The sequence below is a fragment of the Lissotriton vulgaris genome, chromosome 10 (genome assembly GCF_964263255.1).
Source record: "Lissotriton vulgaris chromosome 10, aLisVul1.2, whole genome shotgun sequence".
Classification (NCBI taxonomy): Eukaryota; Metazoa; Chordata; class Amphibia; order Caudata; family Salamandridae; genus Lissotriton; species Lissotriton vulgaris.
In genome coordinates this window covers 343,604,989-343,628,075 of record NC_141698.1, presented here as the reverse complement: position 1 = coordinate 343,628,075, position 23,087 = coordinate 343,604,989, and the positions used below count along the sequence as shown (strand labels likewise).

General features: G+C 47.7%; 1 protein-coding gene across 2 annotated transcripts in view; it reads left to right on the top strand.

Annotated features, from left to right (window-relative positions):
- Nucleotides 1-23,087, top strand: part of SETD2 (SET domain containing 2, histone lysine methyltransferase) — a 1,045,105-nt gene that overhangs the window by 437,450 nt on the left and 584,568 nt on the right. For both annotated transcript variants that reach the window (XM_086941119.1, XM_086941120.1), the window contains one exon: nt 2,004-2,101. In XM_086941119.1, coding sequence (XP_086797245.1) covers nt 2,004-2,101 — 98 coding nt within the window. The remainder of the gene's footprint in view (nt 1-2,003; nt 2,102-23,087) is intronic.

Sequence of the window (23,087 nt, the reverse complement as noted above, 5' to 3'; positions counted from 1 at the left end):
GGCCTACGACTTAGAACTTGCAACTATTTGCATGTTTATTAGAATTCCTGATCCCAGTACTGGTTAATGGTTTGCAGTGTTGTTGTTCCTGCGCCGCAGAGCAAGGTGGCAATTCTCTGCAGTAAGGTTGCATCCAGTGGTGCAAATTGAAAGTATTTAATATCACTGACAGCCAGCCTTTGTTCCAGTTAGTACATATGAAATATGATATTAGCATAATGCCACAAAGCCTCCAACATGATTCAGTGAGTTAAACGCTCACTGCTGAGCAAAGCAGTAGTCTGCAAGTCTCAAGTTTGATTCCGGGCTAGACCAAGTCTGTCTTTCATCCTTTTGAAGCCATTCATTTATTTGCTTGCGCTCCCCTTAATCTCCCCATGCCTCCTCTTCACCCCTCCCACAACACTGCTCGCAGGCCCCCACCATCCTTCTGAGGCTCCTGCTCGTTTTGCTAATCTCCTATCCCTAGCACGTTGGGTAATTTTCCCATGATTTGCAGTTCAGTGCCCTCATTTAATCCCATACCCCAACCCCATGCACAACACTGCTTGCCCACCCCCACCTCCGAGATCGCTGCAGTGATTTATTATCCTTTATTTAAATTAGTACCTTTCATTTATGTTGAGCCGACACCAAACTCGAACACGGATGCCAGGCTCCACAGTTGGCAGCTCTCACGCTGTACCATATATTTTCCCTATCTACTTTGCAGGGCAGTACCTTATGTTGACAAAAGAGGTCTCAAGGGACACCTTGTGACAGCCTATGGATCCGCACCCTTTAACTGCTTTGTGCACAGAACAACAATGAATTTTGCTGTATCTGCAATAATGTGCTGTATAACTAAATACTTATAACGTCCCAAAGGCGAGACAGATTGCATTGCAAATGCTTGTTTAATTTGCACTCACAGTAGATGTAAAACAGAAAATGGGTAGGCGCAGCAACCAAACCGCCCTAGTTGCTTCGAGTGTTAGTGTGTTCATATTTGAGCAGGCAAGCAAAAAGTGCAAGTCTTTAAGTTCAGCATAATTGTGGACACGAATGTGCCCGTTACATGCATCTAATGGTTTAAATAACTGCTGTACAATGTAATAGCCTGGTAAGCTCATCCTGAAGATTACTATCTGTGCATGATACAGCAGCAGCTGTGTAATGCCCATAGACACATTCAGATGTCTGTTGACTGCTGCTTCGTACTGGGGCAAATACTAGAGCAAGCAGGCCCCAGTTTTAGCGCAACCACCTTAAGAAATTCGTTTTTTTAACATATAAGATGGTATTCACTGGGTTCAAGCAGGCACAGTCTTTGCAGAGGAGATTTTTTTCTCAGCTGCAGCAGTGTGGGGCAGATGCGGATAATATGGGTGATGGTTTCCGTGCTTAGGTCGCAAAGGCGACATATTTCGCATTGAACTGACGAATCATGCCAGTCCTGTCGTCTGCCCCCAATGTTCCAGCCCCACAGTCTGAGTGCAACAAATCTGGTTTTGAGCCACAACGGATTGGTGCAACTGTTGTAATTCTGATGGATCCAGGGTGTATAACAGTTATTCACTGCCCTGGCATGCGAATGCTTGTTCGTCGTTGCCAAGTTATCCCACCTAGATAGCCTTTTCATTGTGGTCACTGGAAGTTTTTTAGATTCAGAATGTGGAAGTTGTTGTTCGGAAGCTTCTGTAAGCGCAAGATCTTTTAGCTTGACTTGAAGATGACACAATGGAGGATCTTATGCGATCTATATCTTTCCACAGTAGGCCGCTCATAGAGTCTGGTCTGGCAGATCTGAGCATGTGGAAGAAAGTTGGAAAGGAGCTGCTTCTGGCCCAGGATTTCATGATTAGATTAAACTCAAGCATTACTTGTGCAGGTAATGCTCGTATTAGCAGACGTAATGCAGCTTTGCACATAGAACAATAATTGCAATACCTTCGTCAGCTGCAAGTTGGTATTTATAGGATGTTATTCGTGTCTTCATTCTTCTTTTGTTTGCTCCTTTCTAGTGGACTGTGAATGGACAGCTGAGGGTTGGCTTTTTCACCACCAGAGCAGTTCCAGCAGGCGCTGAGTTGACTTTTGATTACCAATTCCAGAGATACGGGTAAGGACTTATGAATTGATTAATAGGCATAGGACATAAAGTAGACCACTGGCGCACTATTCAGCATCTCATGTGCATTTTATGTCTTGTGCTCCTTGGTTGTGCATCTTAAATATAAATGAATATGTAGTGAGATTTAAAGTCAGTGCAACTTTGAAATGCAATATGTATGCATTCATCATCTCTGGATAGTGTCAAACTACTTCTAAAATTAAACTAGGCAGAAGGTAAAGGCTCAATATATATGCATAGTGCTTGAGGTCCTTTTCCTTCGCAGATTCATGATCGTTAAAAAGCTACACCTGTGTGAGGGATCCCTGTACCCTTTTTAGGTCTCGCACATGGCGACTGCTCGTCGCCATCGAGACCTATTGTTACATTGTTCTTTAGCTCACTTCACCACCTCAGTTCAGACCCAGGTATATGCAAATTAGTCTTGACTCTGTGCCTCATGGGAACAGTCCAGTCTGAACTGCCAAACCAGGCCATCCCTCAACCGAAAACCTTACTAGCCATTGCAAGTGATCAGCAAGCCATTTTAAAGGTGTGTACTGGGCACTGGTGAAAATAACAGTGTTTAGTATCAAACACCTTGTCTCAATAAATCCGTATTCATGTTGGTATCCAATTTATAAAGGTATGCACCCAGAGGGCACCTTAAAGGTGCCCCCTGCAACTCTACTAGACTTGCTTTTCAGCCTCCCTCGCCGATTTCTTCACCGCCTGTTTTCTCTCGCCGTTTGCCGCGTAATCTTCGCCATCCGAGTCTCCTCCATGTGCTGTTTCGGCTTCCTCGACATTGTCATCATCGTCGCTGACCAGGCCGAGATTCTTCAGTGATACCTGTGATCTCTAGCTGGCCACGGTGTAGTGCTGAAGCCTTTGTCTTCGATATACCCTTAAGGTCTTTGGTACAAGTGTGGCACAGACCTCACAGTCCTCTTATCGGTGGTCTTTCGGGAGACTGTGGTTATAGACCTCATGGAGGTCTCTATGGACCAACTTCTGGTGGCAGTCAGGGCAGAATTTAAAGGGGATATTTTCATGACCCCCACCTGCCTTCATTCTCTGACCACATGGTTGGTTGGTTCCAGAGAGGTCCCTCGTTGGGAAAGGTAGAGAAGGGTCCTCTTCTCTCTAGTCGTTCTTTCGTCAAGGTCTTCTGCGATTTGGTAAATTTTATTTTAAAAAACATACGTTTTTCAAAAACAAAATTTATAGCTTTTCTGCGGCTTCCAGACCCAACGATGGAAAAGAATCTGAAGATGGCAACAACACCCAGGAACATTCGGGGCATCCTTCGAAGTCATACATGGGACGGGCATACCACAAAATGGTGGTTGACGCCGCCCACAAAAAAGAAAAGATAATTACAGACCTAAGCACTTGATTGAGGGAATAATGCAAAGCATGTAAATCCAGAACAGGATTCATGCTGGACAACTGAGGAAAAAGAATAGCAATGGCGATAAAGATTTGCCTCCAAGTGTTTGCTTCCTCAATGATGTAAATCAAACGTTTTACCACACAGGACGATGCAGCAAGCAGAAAGTGTTGAGTCTGGGAGCCAAGTTGGCACGCATCTGAACTTTGAAGCGAAGAAGAACAGTCTAATAATGGAGTTCGTACCCATTGCTAAAACAGGATTGATTTGCATACTAACTTGAAAAGTGTGCACCAGGCTGTCTGACCAGAGTTTAGGGAAAATAAATCTGCATACTCCACAGGACTTGCCTGCAGTCAGTTTCCTGTTGGGCAATGAGGGTGTCTGAGAAGACAACTCCCTCAACAGACCCATCTTCAAGTGTGTTAGAGAGAAGGTCAGGAAGAGGTTTACTTTCTTCTTTGTCTGAGCATAGTCACATCAGCATTGTCATAAAAGGGCTTTAGGTAATTCACTTGGATCTCCCTGTGGGGTTCCTGGATGTGCTTGAATCCACCAATTAGGTGACCTCGATTTTTCTTTTAAGTATGGAGTAGGGCCTACTATAATTGTCCTGGAGGGGCCTTGGTGGCTCAGGCTCCAAAACCCATACCTTTTGCCCTGGTTGAAATTCAATGAGTGCAGCCTTTTGGTCAAACCATTGCTTCTGGAGCTCCTGGCTTGCCTCAAGGTTGTGTTTTTTTTCCTCCATGTTCTCTACCATCTTGGAACGAAGGTCAAACACATAGTCCACTATGTCTTGCTTAGGCTCTTTGAGAGGCCCTCCTAGCCTTCCCTCAACCGACTCGGAGGACCCCTAATAGGACGGCTAAACCGAAGCTCCAAGGGACTAAAGCCCACTACTTTCTGTGGCACCTCTCAGTAGACAAAAAGAAGGCATGGCAACAGGACATCCCATCTTCTTAGCTTGTCATGGAGTACCATAATCCTACCTTTCATGGTCTTGTTAATCCTTTCAACAAGGCCATTTGTTTGTGGATGATATGGGTTGGTGAACTTGTTAGTCACCCCTCACTCAGTCAATGTTACTTTTAGGTAAGTGGACATGATGTTACTGCCTCTGTCTGACACCACCTTCTTAGGGAAGCTCACTCTAGTAAGAATACTTAAGAGGGCCCTAGGAACTGCAGGGTCAGCGACAGTCCTGAGTGGAATAGCCTCAGGATACCTGGTGGCATGATCCACTACCACCCTAATAAATCTTTTGCCTAAAGCTGTTTGAGTGATGAGCGGGCCAAAGATGTCAACCATTACCCTTTCAGACGGGATACCCAACAATGGTAGTGGAATTAAGGGGGTCTTTGGTTTGCTACTTGTCTTGGCACTGGTTTGAAAGGTAACCCTGGAGTTACAGAACTCTAACTTTCTGGGGCATGTTTGGCCAGTAGAAGTGGGTAACGACCCTACTCTAAGTTCTGACCAAGATTCCCAGCTAGGGGGATGTCATGGGCCAAAGTGAGTAGAAATTCCCTGTACATCTGACGCATTACCACTCTCCTAGTGGCACCACATTTTGGGTCTCTAGTCTCCGTGTATAGGAGACCATCCTCCCAATAGGTCCTATGGGAACCATTGATATCACCACTTTCCTGTGCAGCAGCTTGCAGTCTCAGGCTTTCGAGAGTGGGACAGGTATTTTGTCCCTGGCATAGATCGACCCTATAGGGTACCCCTGGACCTAGGAGCTCTGCTGTGTAAGACCCAAATTACTGAGTTTTTCTTCCCTCAAGAGCTTCATCCTGAGCTTGTGTCTGTATGGAAGTTGGTTTCCCAACCTTCCTGCCTTTTCTCTTAGGCCATTATTCCAGGCTCCAATACCTCTTTTTTACCCTGGGCGTTGCTGTATGCTCTTGTTTTTATGCCAACCCACGCAAGTATTCCCAGCATGGCTGTATGGTTTCTCATCTCTACCTCAGCCCAGGCTCAGGTCTCCAGATCATTTCCTAGTAGACATTCAGCTGCAATGGAAGAGGACATAGCCACCTTCTTCTGGCCAATACCCCTCTCATTCTAAGGTCACCATAACCATGGGATGAACCTTGGTGATATCAGCATTGATAACTGGATATGTCTGCCCAGTTAAATACTGTTCTGAGGATATCATTCTTCAGTCACCATGGTGACACTTGCACGTGTATCTATCAGTGCTTCTACTTCAATCGTATTAATTGGTGGCTTCTGTCTGTAGTTTTCCATTTTACCAGGCCAGACAGCTAGGGTAGCCATATCCACCCCATGCTCTGAGACTAAAATAGCTTCAGTGTCCTCTCTGACTTGGTCAGGGTACACCAGGGATCCCATCAGGAGACCAACAACCCCTGAAGGTGTTGCACTAGGAGATACCCTTTTTGGGCAGGTAGAGTCCCCAGTTTGGTGCCCATTCTGCTTACAGAGATGAAACCAAGCCTTTTTAGGACCCCGGTTTTTACTCTGGAACCCATCCTTGGATTGGGAAGAGGCTGCATTATCAGATATGACCCTATGATGCCTTGTTCAATTTCTAGTCATTGCAAGTGATCAGCAAGCCATTTTAATGGTATGTACTGGGCACTGGTCGTTATGAGTTACCCAGCTACATAACTGCTTCATTGAAATAATGGTGTTTGGTATTGAACACCTTGTCTCAATAAATCCGTAATGATGCCAGTATGGGATTTATGAAGAAATGCACCCAGAGGGCACCTTAGATGTGTGTTGGCCGACTGGTATTGTCCAGCCTGCCACCACAGATATTTTTTTGACCCCCTGCAAGGGACAGGCTGAGGGATGGTTAGTGATTTATCATGTCAGGCCGGAGGCTTCAAAGACTCTGCAGCTTCTGATATGCTACTCCAGCTTCCCTTCAAACCTGGGGAATGCCATCTTCTGCTCTGGGGCCATTTTGACACTAAAACAGGCAGGAAATTAGATATTCAAGAGGCTTGTTTTTCTCATAGGCTAGTCACACCCCTAAGGTGGACTACCTCAAGTGGATAGCAAAATAAGGGTTTCACCATCATGGTTTTTGGTGAAATAGTCTTCTGGGTCAGGGGTATGCCCACTTCCCCCAGGAAGAGGTCATATAGGGGGTGTAGTCACCCTATTGGTACGTAGTCCATTGGCTACAACCATGTACTCCCCTAAACGCCCCCAAGTTGAGAATTATGGGGTCGTCCCTGACACCAGACGGATAGATAGGCCTTCCTGGGTCCTAAAAAAGGACAAAGTAGAGACGATACCACAAGACCTGCACAGAAACAGGCGCCAAACCCTGCCTTGGTGCTTGCTCCTTAACAATTGCAAAGACTCCACTCATCCTGCAGCTGCGCATCCTCCCCAACACTTGGAGGATTGTCCAGCACTTCAACAACCAGTTATCTCCTTTGGGGTGGAGGAGCCACACCCCTGCAGCCCCAGGCACCGATCGCATCGGCCTGGTTCACTGTGTTGTTGGCCATCAGGCTCACCAAGAGAACAACACGTCAGGATGAGGTTTTTTTATGGCTCCAGGAGCCGTCTCTATAGCAAGTTTCAAGATGCTAGACCCTCTAGCACACCTTCTGCACTGATACTCTGAGTGCTGCAGCACTTGCACAAGTCAACGCTTCGTCTTTCAACCTAGGCACAACTCACTTGGAAGTCCTCCTGCACGTCGAAGGACTTCAGGACCGACGAGACCCATGATCAGAGTGGCCCTGCGGTCTTGTTTTTCCTTCCTCTACAGGTGATTGACAACCTTGCCTGCAAGCCAAGCACCAACCCCCAGCCTGAACCAGGACTTTGGGTTCACCTGGACTTGTTCACAAGTCTCCCACTTCAGCCTCTTTGTTTCAGGTCCCCTTGCCTTTACCAGTGTAATGCTTGAGGCTACCACCCTGACCAGCACCTCTGCAGCCAGAAAGACCAGGTTAAGTAAAAGTAAACTGTTGGTGGTACTTTGGACCCTTGCCCCCTAGCACCTTAGGACCCCCCTGAACTCCGACTGCAAGTACCGGAAAGCTATGTGTGTTTTTCCTCCCACAGGATAACAGTGTAGTGTTCTAGGCTGATACATCCAAAAACATATTCAAGTATTTTACTGTTTTTCTTCTAAAACGGATATCTCTGAAAGTACTTAAGTTATTCTGAAAATGTTGTTGCCTAAATTAATAGAAACGAATACTTTATTTTTAGAAACTGGTCTCAGATTTCTTATTGAGTGTGTGAACTATGTATAACTGTGTATGGAAAACAAATACTTAGCACTCCTCTCTAATAAGCCTAAACTGCTCGACCACAATACCACAATAGAGCACTTGAGACTATTAAAATAATCCCTGTAAATCACATGACGGTCATCTGGACTTTTTGCATGGTGTGCCCTTACATGGTCATTCACTACATAAAAAGCAAGCTTCCTATATTTGGTGGATCAGCGGTGGGACAGAAAACTTGCGTTTGCTGAAATCCACAATTGACACTTGCTCAAAATATTTTTTAAATGTGTTATTTTTGAATTTTTGCAAAATGCTCTAACAGGATCTGTTAGGGCCTTGAGGTAAGTCCCCCATTCCATTACATAAGAAATTTAAAAAGAGTACTTCTCAGTTAGACCTCTAACCATCTTTTAGAATATTCTGAGCAATCTTCTAAAAATGCCACAACTGTACCAAACATATCTGGCCCAGAAGAGACCGTGCAGGAACCCAACCTGACCCCATATCTGCAAGCTTAGTTTGGAGCACTTAAGGACCCTCTGTAAAGCCAATTCAATTGCTACTGGCTCAAATCCTACCAAGGTAAGCTTCCAGGATGCACTTGTAGACATTGATGAAGCCCAGCTGACAAAAGGTCCTCTCACCTCTGAGGAGGAGAATGACAGTGACAATGGAACTATAGCCAGTCCCCAAAGGAGTAGCAACCTAACCAACGATGATGAGGACCAAACCCTCTATACGATCCTTGTACCTCAAGTGCCTTGCCCTTCTGGGGGTAGGTCAGGCCACACAAGGCACAGAGAAATAGAAGAACTAGACGAGGAAGTTATGTATCTTGCTAGACTAGCCAAAAGAGCAGCCCTTGAAGCCAAAATCCTGGCTATAGAAAGAGGAATGGCTGAGATGGTGTAGGAAGCTGGCTCTGTATATACTATACCAAAGTAAGTTATAGTGTGCACAGAGTCCTATGGAACCCCTAAAGGCTTTACAGAGGTAAAAGTAGTTAATACCTTACTCTCTATTTGTGGTAGTGTGACCGAGCAGTAATGCTTTTTCAGAGGGTAGTGTTAACCATTTATTGTACACACTTAGGCAAGATATGATGTCACTCACTCAAAGACTGAAATCAGACCAATTATTTGTATCAAAAATATTTATTTAGTTGCTTTTTATTTTTAGAACCAAGCAGGACATTATAGGTAAGTAGAATTGTACTTTTCAAGGCAGATTGATCAAAACAAGCAAGCTGGGTGAAAATGACTTGTAATATATTTCAAGACAATAGGTATTTGTAATTACTTTGTGATTACTTTTCAGATTACGCAAGATTACTTTTTAGATTACTTTTTCTACTAGGTGTGATATGCCTAGATATCACACTGGGACATTTCCTAGGTAAAGGTAAGTAAAATACTTTTGCATTAAAGCACTGTTGCTTAGGTTTCCATATAAACACAACTCAACACTTGGAACTTTTTCCAGAGTAATACAGTCCATGCAATACTGTGGCAAAAAATGAGGTTATTAGATTGCAGGTAAGCAATCTGTCTTTAGGGTTGAGTTTTTGGGGGTAAGACCAGGGTTCCCCCAGGGTCAAGTATTTACTCAAAGAGCACCCTCAGCAGCACTAGGGCGGCCGGGTGAAAGTGCTTAGGCCCAATATTAGCCTATGGGGATAAGGGACTGTCAGTTGGTGGGTTCTGTCGAGCAAGCAATAGGGTTGAGGGAGCAAAGCTCCTATGGTTAAGCTCAGGGCAAATGCGATTAGAGTTAGCACATAAGGTGCACCCACAATGGCGGCCGTGTGCAGAGTGCCGATTTGGTGTTGGGTGCCCTGTTGGTTTCAAGGGGAGATCTCCAGTCAGAACAAACACTGCAGGTTCGGGCAGGAAAGTTGGAGAGGTGAGCTGGGATGCAGGGGGTTGCCTGGACATAGTCGGTTGGGTCACCCAAGGCCATGGGGCGTCTGGTGCAGTGGTGTCTTCAGACGTTGGGTTTCCTTACCAGCTACGATCGCGGTTTGGGGGGGACCCTCCAGACAGAGGCTGCAGGTGTCGTCGGGAGGCTCGAGGTAGGTTGGGGTTCACCAGATCCAAGGTCAGGATCGCTGGGAGTGGGGGGGGGGGGGCATCCTCCTCATGGAGTTGGGCCACTCAAACTTGGGCTGTGGGCGTTTGGTGCAGAGTGGTGGAGACTCGCTGATTCGGCCAGTGCCAGAGTCTGGTTCTTGAGCAAGCTTGGTGCTCACAGAAGACATCGTCTTTGTATGGAAGGCAGGGCAGGTCCTCCGGGTTCTGTGGGGGCTGCTGGCTACAGGACATGCTAGGATTCCGCTGGATCAGGTCGAGGTCGTGAAAGGTTAGTAGGGCTGGGGCCAAGTCAGTTGGTATCCTCCTCTTCTTCCTTGTCTGACTTCTGGGTTCAGGGCTGCCCCCAATTACTTTATTTAGGGAGCATTTTAGGGATCTGGGGGTAGTAGCCAATGGGCTACTGACCTTAGGGTGACTACACACTTGATGTTCTCAGCCCACATGGGGTAGGGGGCACAATCCCTTATCCTAATTGGAGAGTGCGTTGCAAAGGGGGCAAGGCCTTTGAAGCTCCCCTGCCACAGATGGCTCTTCCTGGCTTGGGGGAGGTGTAAACACCTCCGCCCAGGAAAGTTTTTGTGTCTGTACCCAGGGAGCGAAGGCTCCCACACCAGGGGTCAAGAAACATGTCTTATGGTGGCAGGCTGGTGTTTACCAGTCAGGGAACCCACCAGAGGCTGGTAATTTTTCACCGGGCATCTCTAAGATGCCCTTTGAGTGCATTGTATAATACATCCCACACAGGCATCAGTGTGGGTTTATTATGCTGAGAGGTTTGCTACCACACTTCCCAGAATTTAGTAAAGCAATTATGGTGCAGTGGAGTTCATAATGACAAACTTCCAGACCATATACTATTTATGACTTTACTGCACTTACAGTGTCTAAGAACGGACTTAAACACTTTAGGGGTACAGTGTTCATGCAAACGTACCCTGACCAGTGGTATAGTGCACCCAGCTAGAGGGGTGACATCTATATCATAGGCAGTGGGTTACAGGTGTGCCATGACGAATCTTAACTTTTCTCTGCCCCAAAACACGCAGCCTGCAATGGCAGTGTGTCTGTGCTAAGGTACAGTTCCTCTAAGGGTGGCACAACATGTGATGTAGCCCTTAAATACTTTCTCTGGTCAAAGTGCCATTGGTAGGCATGGTACCTTTTACAAGGTACTTACATTGTATTGTATTGTAATTGAATTTATATAGCGCTTACTACCCCTGACAAGGTGTCGAAGCGCTTTTTCGGCGAGTAACACGCTACTCCGGGACCCATAGAGGATTAGTGTTGAATTATTATAGTGAAACATGCAAGTCCATTTTAAGTGGTGGATCGGTTAGTCAGTTATTTGAATTTGGAATGATAGCAGGAGGACAGAGGAGGAAAAGGGTAGCGCTTGTTACCCCTGATGGGGGGTTCGTTGACGCACGCTATTCAGGAAGCCCATAAAGGATTAGTGTTGAATTAATATGGTGAAATATGAAGTAACTTGCATGTGGCCAGAGAGGTGCCAATTGTGAGTACAAACGTACAGTTTTGGGAAAGTACACAAGCCCTGGGAACCTGACTGGCAGGGGCCCAGGTCACATCGGAAAACTGGCAAAAGGGAGTAGGGGGGGGCGGGGAGGGGGAGTTTACTGCGACAAAAACCCACTTTCCTACAGATGGGTCTAGCACCCATGAGTGGTGGCAGCAGCAAACTAAATAGGGAGAAGGAGGAACATTTTGATTCCAAAATCTCCAAAGGGATTGTCCCCAAATGTGTTGAGGGTGATGACATTAGTATATAGTTTACAGCCTTTGAGAGGACGTGTAAAATGAGAAAACTACCCTAGAGACACTGGCGCTCTCCGCTGTGGGAGTCATTCTAAGGAAAGTACTGAGCTAGACTCCTGACACTTGATGAGGAAGAAGCTGAGTCATATGACCTCATGACGGTCACCCTGATTGAGGGCTTTGGTCTCACAAATGAGGAGTACAGGATTAAGTTCAGGGGGAATGACAAAACCTCAAGTCAATCCTCGGTAGACTTTATTGACTTGTCAGTCAAAACACTAGGTGGCTGGTTGAAGGGTAGTAATGTGCAAGGCTATGATGGGCTCTATACTTTGGTGACGGAGCATCTGCTGAGCAGTCTGCCAGGTGACAGCTGGGGTTAATCTCATAAAGGCCTACATAGAGGTTTTATGCAGAAAAATGCCAACTTTCTATAAGTGCCAATTTTAAAATAGTAATTTAAAATCCGACTTTACCATCAGATTGGAATTGGAATTCCTATTAATTTGAGTCCTTGAATCATGGGTCTTGCTATTCCCAAACTGAAGTTAACCATTAAACAGTGTTAATGTAACCAGTTGCTTTTCTATGAGATGCCACAGTGAAAAACTACTTTAGAGATTTTTCACTGCCAGGACATGTAAAACTTAAGAACACATATCCAACCTTTTAAACACTATGCACCCTACCTTATGGGCACTTAGGACCTACCTTATAGGGACTTGGGGCCTACCTTATGGGCACTCTGGGCCTTCCTTATAAGTGACTTACTAGTTTTAAAAAGGATGGTTTTGTCCTGGCAAAAGCTGTATTTTTCCTGATCGAATTGGCAGTTTTGAACTGCAATGCCAGGCTGCTGTGGCTGTCCTAGAGTCATGTCTTCACTTTTTACTGTAGTGGTGACACAATCCGTGCTGCAGTCTACTAGTGACATTTACCGTGCAGTCCCTGGGTACACAGAGCACCATATACTAGGGAATCGAAATTTGCCTAGCTTACGTAACGGTAAGTTTCAATTCTATTAAGGACAAGGAGGCGAGGATTATGCTATATCTTCCTTCGCTTTATTAACATAAAACTCCACAGCAGCTCAGGAAAATACTCAAACAGTGAAAAAAATGCTTTCAATCCAAAAGCATTTGAAGAAACGTTTTAATAGTCCAAAAACCACAACTCCCAAGAGTCTCTTGTGCACTTCTAGTCCACAGTCCTTCCACCATGTCTACCACAGATAAATAGCCAGTCCTCTCTTCCTCTTCTTCCTCTTTCTTCGCGCAGATTACGCATTCGCCTCACTGATCCTGTTTAGCTCCCTCGTTGCCTGCCAGAAAAAAGGACAGCGTAAGCGAGGGGTCACAGGAGTGGGACAGCATGACAGAGGAGCATCATAAATTAGCAACATAACATAACCGCATATAGGAAAACACTTTACTTACTGCCATACGGGCGGGTATGAACCACTGTGCATTCTGGGTGGGATAATCCTCGCCTCCGTGTCCTTAATAGAATTGAAACTTACCGTTACGTAAGCTAGGCAAATTTCGATTCTGTCAGGACCGGAGGCTTCAGATTATGCTAGTTCAAAGCTTACTCACCACCAACTGGGCCAGATCCACCACTGGTTTAAAATAAAACCTTTTAAACGTGGAGTCCGAGGACCAATCTGCAGCTCGCATTAAATCCTCCAAGCGAGCACCCACTGCAAACGCCTTAGAAGCCATGGCTCCTCTGGCAGAGTGTGCCCCAAAAAGTTTCGTATCGATGCCTGCTTCTTGCATGACCCAACGCACCCACCTTGCAATAGTGGGGGAGGAGACTGCTTTGTGTGGCTTCCGCAAGGCAATCAGCAATTGACGTTCGCCCGGGGGGTGGATTTCCAAGGTTATATCCTCATAAGCTTTCAAGCATTGCACAACACACAACTTAGGAGTGTCCAGAAAAGCTGGGTATGAGATAGATCGCGACGCCGACTTTGTGCGACGTCCCACAGTAAAAGTGACCCCATCCGGGGAGAAGACTCGCGCCGATATATCCAACGCGCGCACATCAGACACACGCCTACAAGAAACCAAGCACAACAGCTGAGAGCTCCTTTAGAGACAAGTAGGTGTTGGCCGGCCATGAAAGGAATAAATTCAAAACCAAATTGACGTCCCAAAGGACGGAATACCGAGGCTCCTGAGGCAACGCAAGACGAATACCTCGCAGAAGTCGGCAAACAAAAGGATGTTCTCCGACCGGAGCATTATCGATCGGGTTGTGACCCGCAGAAATCGCAGACCGAATCGCATTATTTGTTCTATAGGCAAGGCCATTGGTGGCTAGCTCAGCCAAGAAATTCAAAATGGGAACGAGGCCCGCGACCAAGGGATCCAAATCCCTTCGAAGACACCAACACATCCACTTAAGCCAAGCGGATCTGTAGCGCTTCGTCGTACTATCGGCCCATGCTTTGGAGAGAAGGCCCTCAGCCGATCTCGAAAGGCCCGGGAGCGTCCAGCGTCTCCTGAGAGCCTCCACGCCATGAGACGGAGCGAGCTCCGCAGGATGAGAGGATGCGGTTCCTGATCCGGATTCCTCAGGAGGAGAGGAAACAGGGGGAGTAGGATTGGAAAATCCCAAGAAAGTTCCAGAAGAACCGGAAACCATACTTGAGACCTCCAAAGCGGTGTAATCAGCACCAACTCCACTCCTTGGCGGCGTACCTGGGTCGCCGTCCGCACCACCATGGAGAACGGGGGAAACGCAAACGGCTTCTCTCGACTCCAATCCTGCAGAAAGGCGTCCGTGGCCTCCGCAAGGGGATCCGGCCTCCAACTGAAAAACCTCGGAAGCTGGTGATCCAGGCGGGACGCAAACAGGTCCACCGTAAAAGGACCCCAAAGGTCTTGTAGCCACTGGAAGACCCCTGAATCCAGTTTCCACTGACTGGCATCTCTGAGGTACCTGGAGTGCCAGTCCGCTACCTGATTGGCCTGACCCGGTAGGTACTCTGCTGTCACCGCAATGTGACGCGACAGGCAGTAGTCCCAGAAGTCCTTCGCCAAATTCGCCAGAGCGCGAGAGCGAGGACCTCCTAGATGGTTCACATAACGAACCGCTGAAACATTGTCCATCCTGAGTAAAACGCAGGCCTTGACCGAATCTTTGGTCCAGCAACGCACCGCGAAGGAGCCCGCCAGGAGCTCCAAACAGTTGATATGCAACCGTTGTTCGTCTGAAGACCAGGCGCCGCCGGTGGAGAAATCCCCGCACCGAGCGCCCCAACCCGATCTGCTGGCATCGGATTCTATGATGAGATCCGGGACTGACCCGAAAATCGCCCGACCATTCCATGCTTCCATGTGAGAAAGCCACCATGACATTTCCTCCTTCACCTCTTCCGTGAGGGGTATCAACTGATCGTAGCTCATTCCTCTCCGGAGGTGTTGGGCTTTGAGGCGTTGAAGCGCCCTGTAGTGCAGGGGTCCCGGAAAGATCGCTTGGATGGAGGTCGACAGGAGTCCTACCACCCTGGCGACGTGTCGCAAAGACGTACTGTCCTTCGTGACCTTCTGCCGTAACAAATGTCGGATTTTCGTGATCTTCCTGGACGGGAGGCTTAGAACGGCCTCCACAGAATCCACGACGAATCCTAGAAAGGTAAGCCTCTGAGTGGGAACCAGTACCGACTTGGAGCCGTTGACGACGAACCCCAGTCGCTGAAGGAGTTGCACGGCTTGTTGCAACTGCCCGGCCAAAACCACCGGACACTGTCCCATGAAGAGAATGTCGTCCAAGTAGACCAACATCCGCACTCCCTGGCTTCTCGGGTACTCCACCACCGGATGCAACACTTTCATGAAGCACCAGGGGGCCGATGAAAGGCCGAACGGAAGGGCCGTGAACTCGAACACCCTGCCGTTCCACAAGAACTGAAGGAAACGACGATGCGGCGGGTGGATAGGAATCACCAAATAAGCATCCTTGAGGTCTAGCCTCACCATCCAATCCCACGGGAGGAGCACGTCTCGAAGGAGGTGGATACCCTCCATCTTGAAGTGCCGGTAGACCAACCACCCGTTGAATTCTTATAGATTGATCACCGGTCGCTTGCCCCCATCCGTCTTGTCCACTAGGAAGACATTGCTGACAAACCCATTGGGGTGGCGCGTTGATTGACGGATGGCTCCCTTGCGAAGCAGCTCCGCGACTTCTCCGTCTATCAAAAGCGCATCGGACTCTGAAAACACAATCGGCCGTGGAAAAACCTCCTGAGTGGGGTGGTCGTAGAACTCTATGTGAAAACCACGGACGGTTTGCAAGACCCAAGCGTCGGCAGTGAGCAACTCCCACTCCTCGTAAAAGGACGCCAACCTCCCTCCTATTGGAACTTGATCCAAACAAAGTACACTCACCGGTGGTATTGTTGGGTCCGGAGTTCTTTCGGTAACCTCTGCCGCCAAAACGTTGCCCTCTGGTGGGGTAGAAATTATTGAAGTTCGCAGAGGTCTGGTACTGTCCTCTGCCGGAGCCTTGCCCTCTATTATTGGTTGGTTGGCCACGGCCGGTCGCGCGGCCCCTATCGCGACCGGCCCCTCCAGAGAAACGCTGATGAAAGACGCGCTTGATGCTGGATTGTGCTTTGTCCAGCGAGGTAAAGGTGGACACAAATTTGCCCAGCTCCCTGCTGAAAGGCTCGCCAAAGAGGCCCCCTTGGGCCACCGCGCCCGCCTCCGAAGAGGCTAAGTCTCCCAATTTTGGATCCAACTTAATAAGCAAAGATCGCCTACGCTCGGTTGACAGGGCGCAGTTGGCATTCCCCAGGAACACGATAACGCGTTGTGCCCAGTTTTACAGCACCTCCGGGGAAATGACCGTGCCATTCGCCTTCGCCTCCTCCGCCATGTCGAGGATTTTTGTGGCAGGCCCGACTGCATCTAACAACTTATCCTGACATGATCGCCAGGATCGGTCAATGCCCTTGCGGGGGTCCTTCATGAATTTGGCCAGGAAGGTGGCCATTTTAGCGTCTAACTCGGGGGTCATAGCTACCTTGCCGTCCAAAGTGGGCCTTGGGCATTCACCCCGCAAGCAACCTCTGGCTTCTTTCTCCAGCGGTTTGCGCAGGCGACCCGCAACGAACTTCGCCACAGTCTCCCCTGGTGTCCAGGCCGCGGACCGCGGGTGGACAATCTCGTCCGGGTCCAGCATGCCTGATTCATCCCGAGGAAGCTCTGCGGCTGAGCCCGAGGGGCGCCAAGAGCGCACCGACTCTCCGTCATCATCCGTGTCGGGGGAATCATACACCGGCGATGAGGGTGCTGTTCCCATGTCTACTGCGGACTCAGGGCCCGACAGAGGTGCAGGGGGAACAGCAGTTGCCTTAGCCAAAAAAGCGTCACGGAGACGCTCAAAGGCGCCTCTGTCCACCCCCTGCGTCCCTGAAGGGGGTCCCTCCCTGCAGGGTTTCTTTGGTGCCGGCGGTCTTTCGCCCGATGTCCCCGGGAGGTCAGTAGGTGCCCCTAAATGTGCAGACGCTAACTTAGCACATTCTTCTACAATGCGTGCTGAGAGGCGGTCCTCCATGGGACCCACCACCTCCGTCACGCAGCGGTATATGGAACTATCCACCGCTTGGTAGAATTCATCATTCTGGAGGTAAGAGTAGGGCTCCTCCTCATAATCCCCTTCGTGGGCCATAACAATAATGTGGAAACCAAAAAACCCCACTATACAGGGCAACAGGGAAAAAAACCCCCAAAGACAGGAGCAACCCTGGCACTATATGCACCCAAGTGGGTGTACTGTAAATTCAATGTTTGGGCAGGCAGGCTGACTGCAATTACGTTTTTGGGCCAACAGGTGTGGCAGATAGGGAGGCACCAACCCCCCAGCTCGCGGACCCTCCTCACGGGACCGAGTCCAGCCACCCCTCAAGCGCGCTAAGCCACACGTTTATGTTTTGGTGCAAAAAAAGCGCCCGAAGACGTTCACGCGGTCTACGCTGCAATACAGACCACTGTGGGGCGTCAGAAAGGCAGGAATACCGACCCGGTAACCGGGCGTCAGAGGGGTAGGCGAGGGCAGGCTCCGGCGCAGGCAGGCTCCTCAGCGCGGCTCCCGTGACCGTGAAGACGCGTTGAGGAGTCGGCGAGATGCGCGGGCGCCCTCTGGTGGGTTTTTCTGTCACCGCACCCAATCGGGGAAAAAGAAAGTCGCGTAGGAACGATTAGAGCGTTCCCGCGACTGAGGGCTCTGAAAGGCAAGACAACGTAAACAACGCGACGAGCCCCCAACAAATCGTAGCAATATATCATACAGCAAATGCCACACACTTCAAGGAAAACATCGAAAAGCACTTATCTGGCTGCGGGAGCAGCGAAGGAAGAAGAGGAAGAGAGGACTGGCTATCTATCTGTGGTAGACATGGTGGAAGGACTGTGGACTAGAAGTGCACAAGAGACTCTTGGGAGTTGTGGTTTTTGGACTATTAAAACGTTTCTTCAAATGCTTTTGGATTGAAAGCATTTTTTTCACTCTTTGAGTATTTTCCTGAGCTGCTGTGGAGTTTTATGTTAATAAAGCGAAGAAAGATATAGCATAAACTGAAGCCCCCGGTCCTGACATAGAATTACAGCTAAGTTTAAATATGCCAATGCGGTATCACTGAATTGCGCGTATACTTTTGAGGGTCGGCGCACATACACTGGGTGCACTAAATATAGCCAAACATGTGAGTGATCCCATAAAAATGGCATTTCCTCAGAATACTTTTTTTAATAACATTGTTTCAAACATAGTCATTATCATCTTCATTATGTGCCCGCTAGTCGCCAGAAAGAGGAAACTGATTTACAGGTGATGTAAGCATGTGTGTCTACTGCCACATGCTACAAACAGAAAAGGTTACTTACCCTGTAAGCATCTGTTCGTAGCATGTAGTGCTGTGGGGTCAAATTCATCTTCTCTGGAAGGGCTTGAATTTTTGCTACCCAGTTGCTTAAAAGTCCTTGTGATTTAAGGTTCCTGGCAAATGAGCACTTCCAGTTAAAGGTTTCTACCAGTCAGCCTGAATTCTTTCTCCAAGTGCATAGCTGTGGTACTTTAACATTGGGGAAATAGCTTGCAGGCTTGTTTCATCTGTACAAACGCAACCTCCTACATAGACTGCAGTAATCAAGTACTCTTAGGACTTGTTGATAAATGCAAAGAAAGCAAAGGTTTTTCTGCCTAAAACAGGCAGTTTTTCATATCCAATTGATGGCATTTTCTCTATTCTCATCCAAGGGATGGTCAGATCTTGTGTCTGCTTGGTTTAGTTGTCTCTTATTCCTTCATAGTAACTAATGCACCACTTCATAAATAAACCCACAGGAGTGTATACAGGAATAATATTAGCACTGGAAGAAAATATTGCACATAAATGGCACCGAAGCACACACAGTCCGGTTTTCTTTCCTCAGTTTTTTTTCTTCTTAAGTTCCCAATTAATGTTAGAGGATTCCAGTCTAACCATGAACGGTACACAGTCCTCTTTTAATTCATGAACATATCCAAGTACATCATTGTTCAATAAAACATCAGCCGACACAGACTTTTTCAAGGCTACAGAACCATATAAAGCCGTTAATTGTACATATTTGCTTGTCAATGTCGAGTAGTGCCATCACCTCGTGGGTGTACTGTCCCAGATTCAGCACACATGAATATCCATCTAGTGTGCATATAGAGTGAGGAAACCCCATAAGGAAGGGCAGTGTTTAGAGCCATCACCCTATCATGCTTGGCCACTGCATGCCTGTACAGTGGCTTGTGATATATAAAAACGAATAAGTCACTCCTGTGTTTAACCAGTGATATGTCCGTTAGTATAGTTTCAAGTAATCAAAGATTGCTCCACCGAATTATAGGGGCAACTCATATAAAAAAAACAAATGCTACCTATGTTGGTGTCCGAATGCTCTTAGTGTGTTAGTTACTGCATCAAAAATATCCCAAAACAAGGGCTTGTTAATGTTGTTTTTCCAATCTGGAAAGAGCGTTGTTATACAATCCTCCTGGTAGGAATAGCATCTATGTAAAGATCAAAAATAAATCGCTAGTCTGTGAGTCATAGAATGTTCTTATGGGTACAGTATCCATAAGGGTTTCATAGAAATGTTTATGTATATGTGGCAAATAAGTATATGTGGACTTACCCCTCTTGCAAGGCTCATGAGCCTTGTACTTTGTCTATAGATTGCCAGGGAGTTCCAAATCCTGTGTTCCTAAAAAAAAAAGTTGGAATCCACCAATAAGTCAGTTTGCAGGATCCAGATAAGCCTGCTAAAAGAGAAAGAAAAAATCTAATCATCCCGAAAATGCAAAAGCTAATATTCCCATATCCAGGGGAAAATATGTGAACAGTGGGAAAAAAACCACTTGCTTACTAGTTTCTCAGTGAACTGTTCCAAAAACGCTGTGCACACGAGGTAGTACCAAACTTCCTGTACCGTATGCGTGTGACTTTAAGAGTACAGAAAAATGGACGAAGGACCAGTCCACAGTCCCAGATTGAATGATTGCTGCCATATTGGCGTGGTTAATAAATAGCATTAGCCTATAAAGTAAAACTAGTGGAGCTAGCTAGTGGGTGATCAAAACGTACTATAGCCCCGGTGCTCATTACATTATAACATGGTTGGTCTTCATTCATGTGTAAATGGGGACTAAGGGGACTCTGAGTAATTTTCTAGTCGGCTTCACCGGTATTTTGGTGAGCAAGAGCATAGCTCACATGACATTTGGACATCGTATTCTATTTCGAGCAAAATGTAACCCTAACGCCGTGTGGTTCCTTGCCAGACTATTCTGATGCACATTATGGTCATGTCGATATATCATCCGTGTGAAAATAAATTCCATCCGTATCGTGGCAGTCCTAAAAACAAGCATTGGAAATGCATTAGGTCTCGGATTTATTTGAGTTAGAGCTAATGGCATTGTAATTAACAATGTCTTTTAGCCATGTGTTATGGAGTGTGTGCATGTGGTGTGTAGTGGAATTATGTGGGTTGGATTGGATTTGTAGCAATGGTGGCATGCTGCACTTTAGATGAATATGTTAAAAAGTAAAGTGCACCATACTACGATTGCTACAATAGTTAATTGTGGATGCGTTAACAATTGATGTGTGCACTGATGGCTGGTGGTGTGTGTGCTTGTAGAAATTGTGCACTGATGGCTGGTGGTGTGTGTGCTTGGAAGCGTGCACTGCCGGCTGGAGGTGTGTGTGCCTGGTGGAAGCGTGCACTGACGGCTGGTGGTGTGTGGGCCTGGTAAAAGCATGCACAGATGGCTGGTGGTGTGTGTGCCTGGTGAAAGCGTGCACTGACGGCTGGTGGTGAGTGCGCCTGGTGAAAGCATGTACTGACGGTTGGTGTTGTGTGTGCCTGGTGGAAGCCTGCACTGATGGCTGGTGGTGTTTGTGCCCGATGAAAGCGTTCACTGACGTCTGGTGGTGTGTGTGTGTGTGTGTGGTGGTGGTGGTGGTGGTGGTGGTGGTGGTGGTGGTGGTGAGTGTGTGTGTGTGGTGGTGGTGGTGGTGAGTGTGTGGTGGTGGTGAGTGGTGAGTGTGTGTGGTGGTGGTGAGTGTGTGGTGGTGGTGAGTGGTGGTGAGTGTGTGGTGGTGGTGAGTGGTGGATTTAGTTCGAGTGTTCGTACATTGCACACTCATACACTCCCCCTACACACTCACACATTGCTCACCCTACACACTCACACACAGCTCACCCTGCAAACACATACACTGCTCACCCTGCACACACACACACACACTGTTCACCCTGCACACACACACACTGTTCACCCTGCACACTCACACACTGCAGTCACTCTGCAGTCACTGTCACTCTACAGTCACTGTCACTCTGCTCTGCACTCACGCTCACTCTGCACTCACGCTCACTCTGCACTCTCGCTCACTCTGCACTCTCGCTCACTCTGCACTCTCGCTCACTCTGCACTCTCGCTCACTCTGCACTCTCGCTCACTCTGCACTCTCGCTCACTCTGCACTCTCGCTCACTCTGCACTCTCGCTCACTCTGCACTCTCGCTCACTCTGCACTCTCGCTCACTCTGCACTCTCGCTCACTCTGCACTCTCGCAATACACGTGTTCTCGGCGGGGGCACTGACCCCTAATCTATGTGCATTATCCTGGTCTTTAGAAGCTTGTGTCTAATTAAATAATTACATTCTCCAGTTACGCCCTCAACCCCTCCTGTTCTCCAAACTCAGACACTTGCATTGATCACTAGGCCTCTCATTTCTGAAGGATTCGCCTAACGCCGAGGCGCTAATTCAACACTGATTAGTGCCTGTAAATAGCATAGAATTAGAACTTGGGGTGCCCCTGTTTCTTAAAACATGATGTGCTGTAAGTGTCGGCCACATGCGGCTCCGTGTGTGACTGGCTCTCCCCAGCCCCGAAAGCCCTGTTGAATAACGTATCTGCCATGTGACGTTCTCTGATCCAACCCTTCCGACATTATTTACAGAGGTACTTGTCTGACACGTGACTGAATCTTCCCAGACGCATTCGCTTGGCATGGGACTGACTACGCAACTACCCAACTACCCAAAGCCACCACTTTTCCCAGAGATGGTCTCGCATGCTTCTGCCCCGGGTTCACTGGCATTCAAGTCACTGCCTAGCACGCGACCGACTCTACCAAAGCCGCATGCGTCTTTCATATCTTGTCAGAAGTTTTGAGGCACTACATTAACAACTGGCTGACGTGTCCCCAGTCTTCTGAGCCGTTCAGAGGGCCTCGTACAAATAGTGACTGACTCTGCCCCTTTCGAACAGCCTTCTAGCAGAAATAACCTTATACGTAACTGGCTCTCCAAAACCCCGATGATTTTCTTAAAGCAACTCCTCATCTTAATAGTCAATCACCGTTGGACAGTAGCAAAATAACGTTTGTGTCAATGTGTTTTTATAGTGCTTTATGTAGTCCTCGCTATCTCGTGGCCCTGCAAACCAGGCAGAGACAAAGTGACATATCAATGTTTGACCTTACAGGAACCTGCTACGACAAAGCGCTTTGGGACAGGTTGCCTTTTTGGTATTCTTCTATTTATAGATTAAGCTGGGCCCCACGAAGTGCAATGCACAGGCCGCATCACTCTGTGCTTAGAAGACGGCAGTGAGGGAGGGCAGCGTCCGGGGAGATGCTAGTGACCGGGTCGTAAACCTTGGTGTCCGTTCCTTGTACTCACGCAACAACCGCTTGTGTAACTGCAGTAGTCGCCGCTGTGCCCATTTCACTGGCAGTGCCCACGGCGTGCTCGAAGGCGGTTGTTTTATTTTCCTGATTCACCAGTGGGCGAAGGTAAAGTTATGGCTCGGTTGGAACAAGTAAAAAAAAAATACGGCAAGTGGTGCGCGCACGCCACTGCGAGTACATGTTTTGAATTATCTCGGCTGTCAAGCCGCAATAATTCAAAACATATGGCCTTCTGGTGCGCGTAACAGA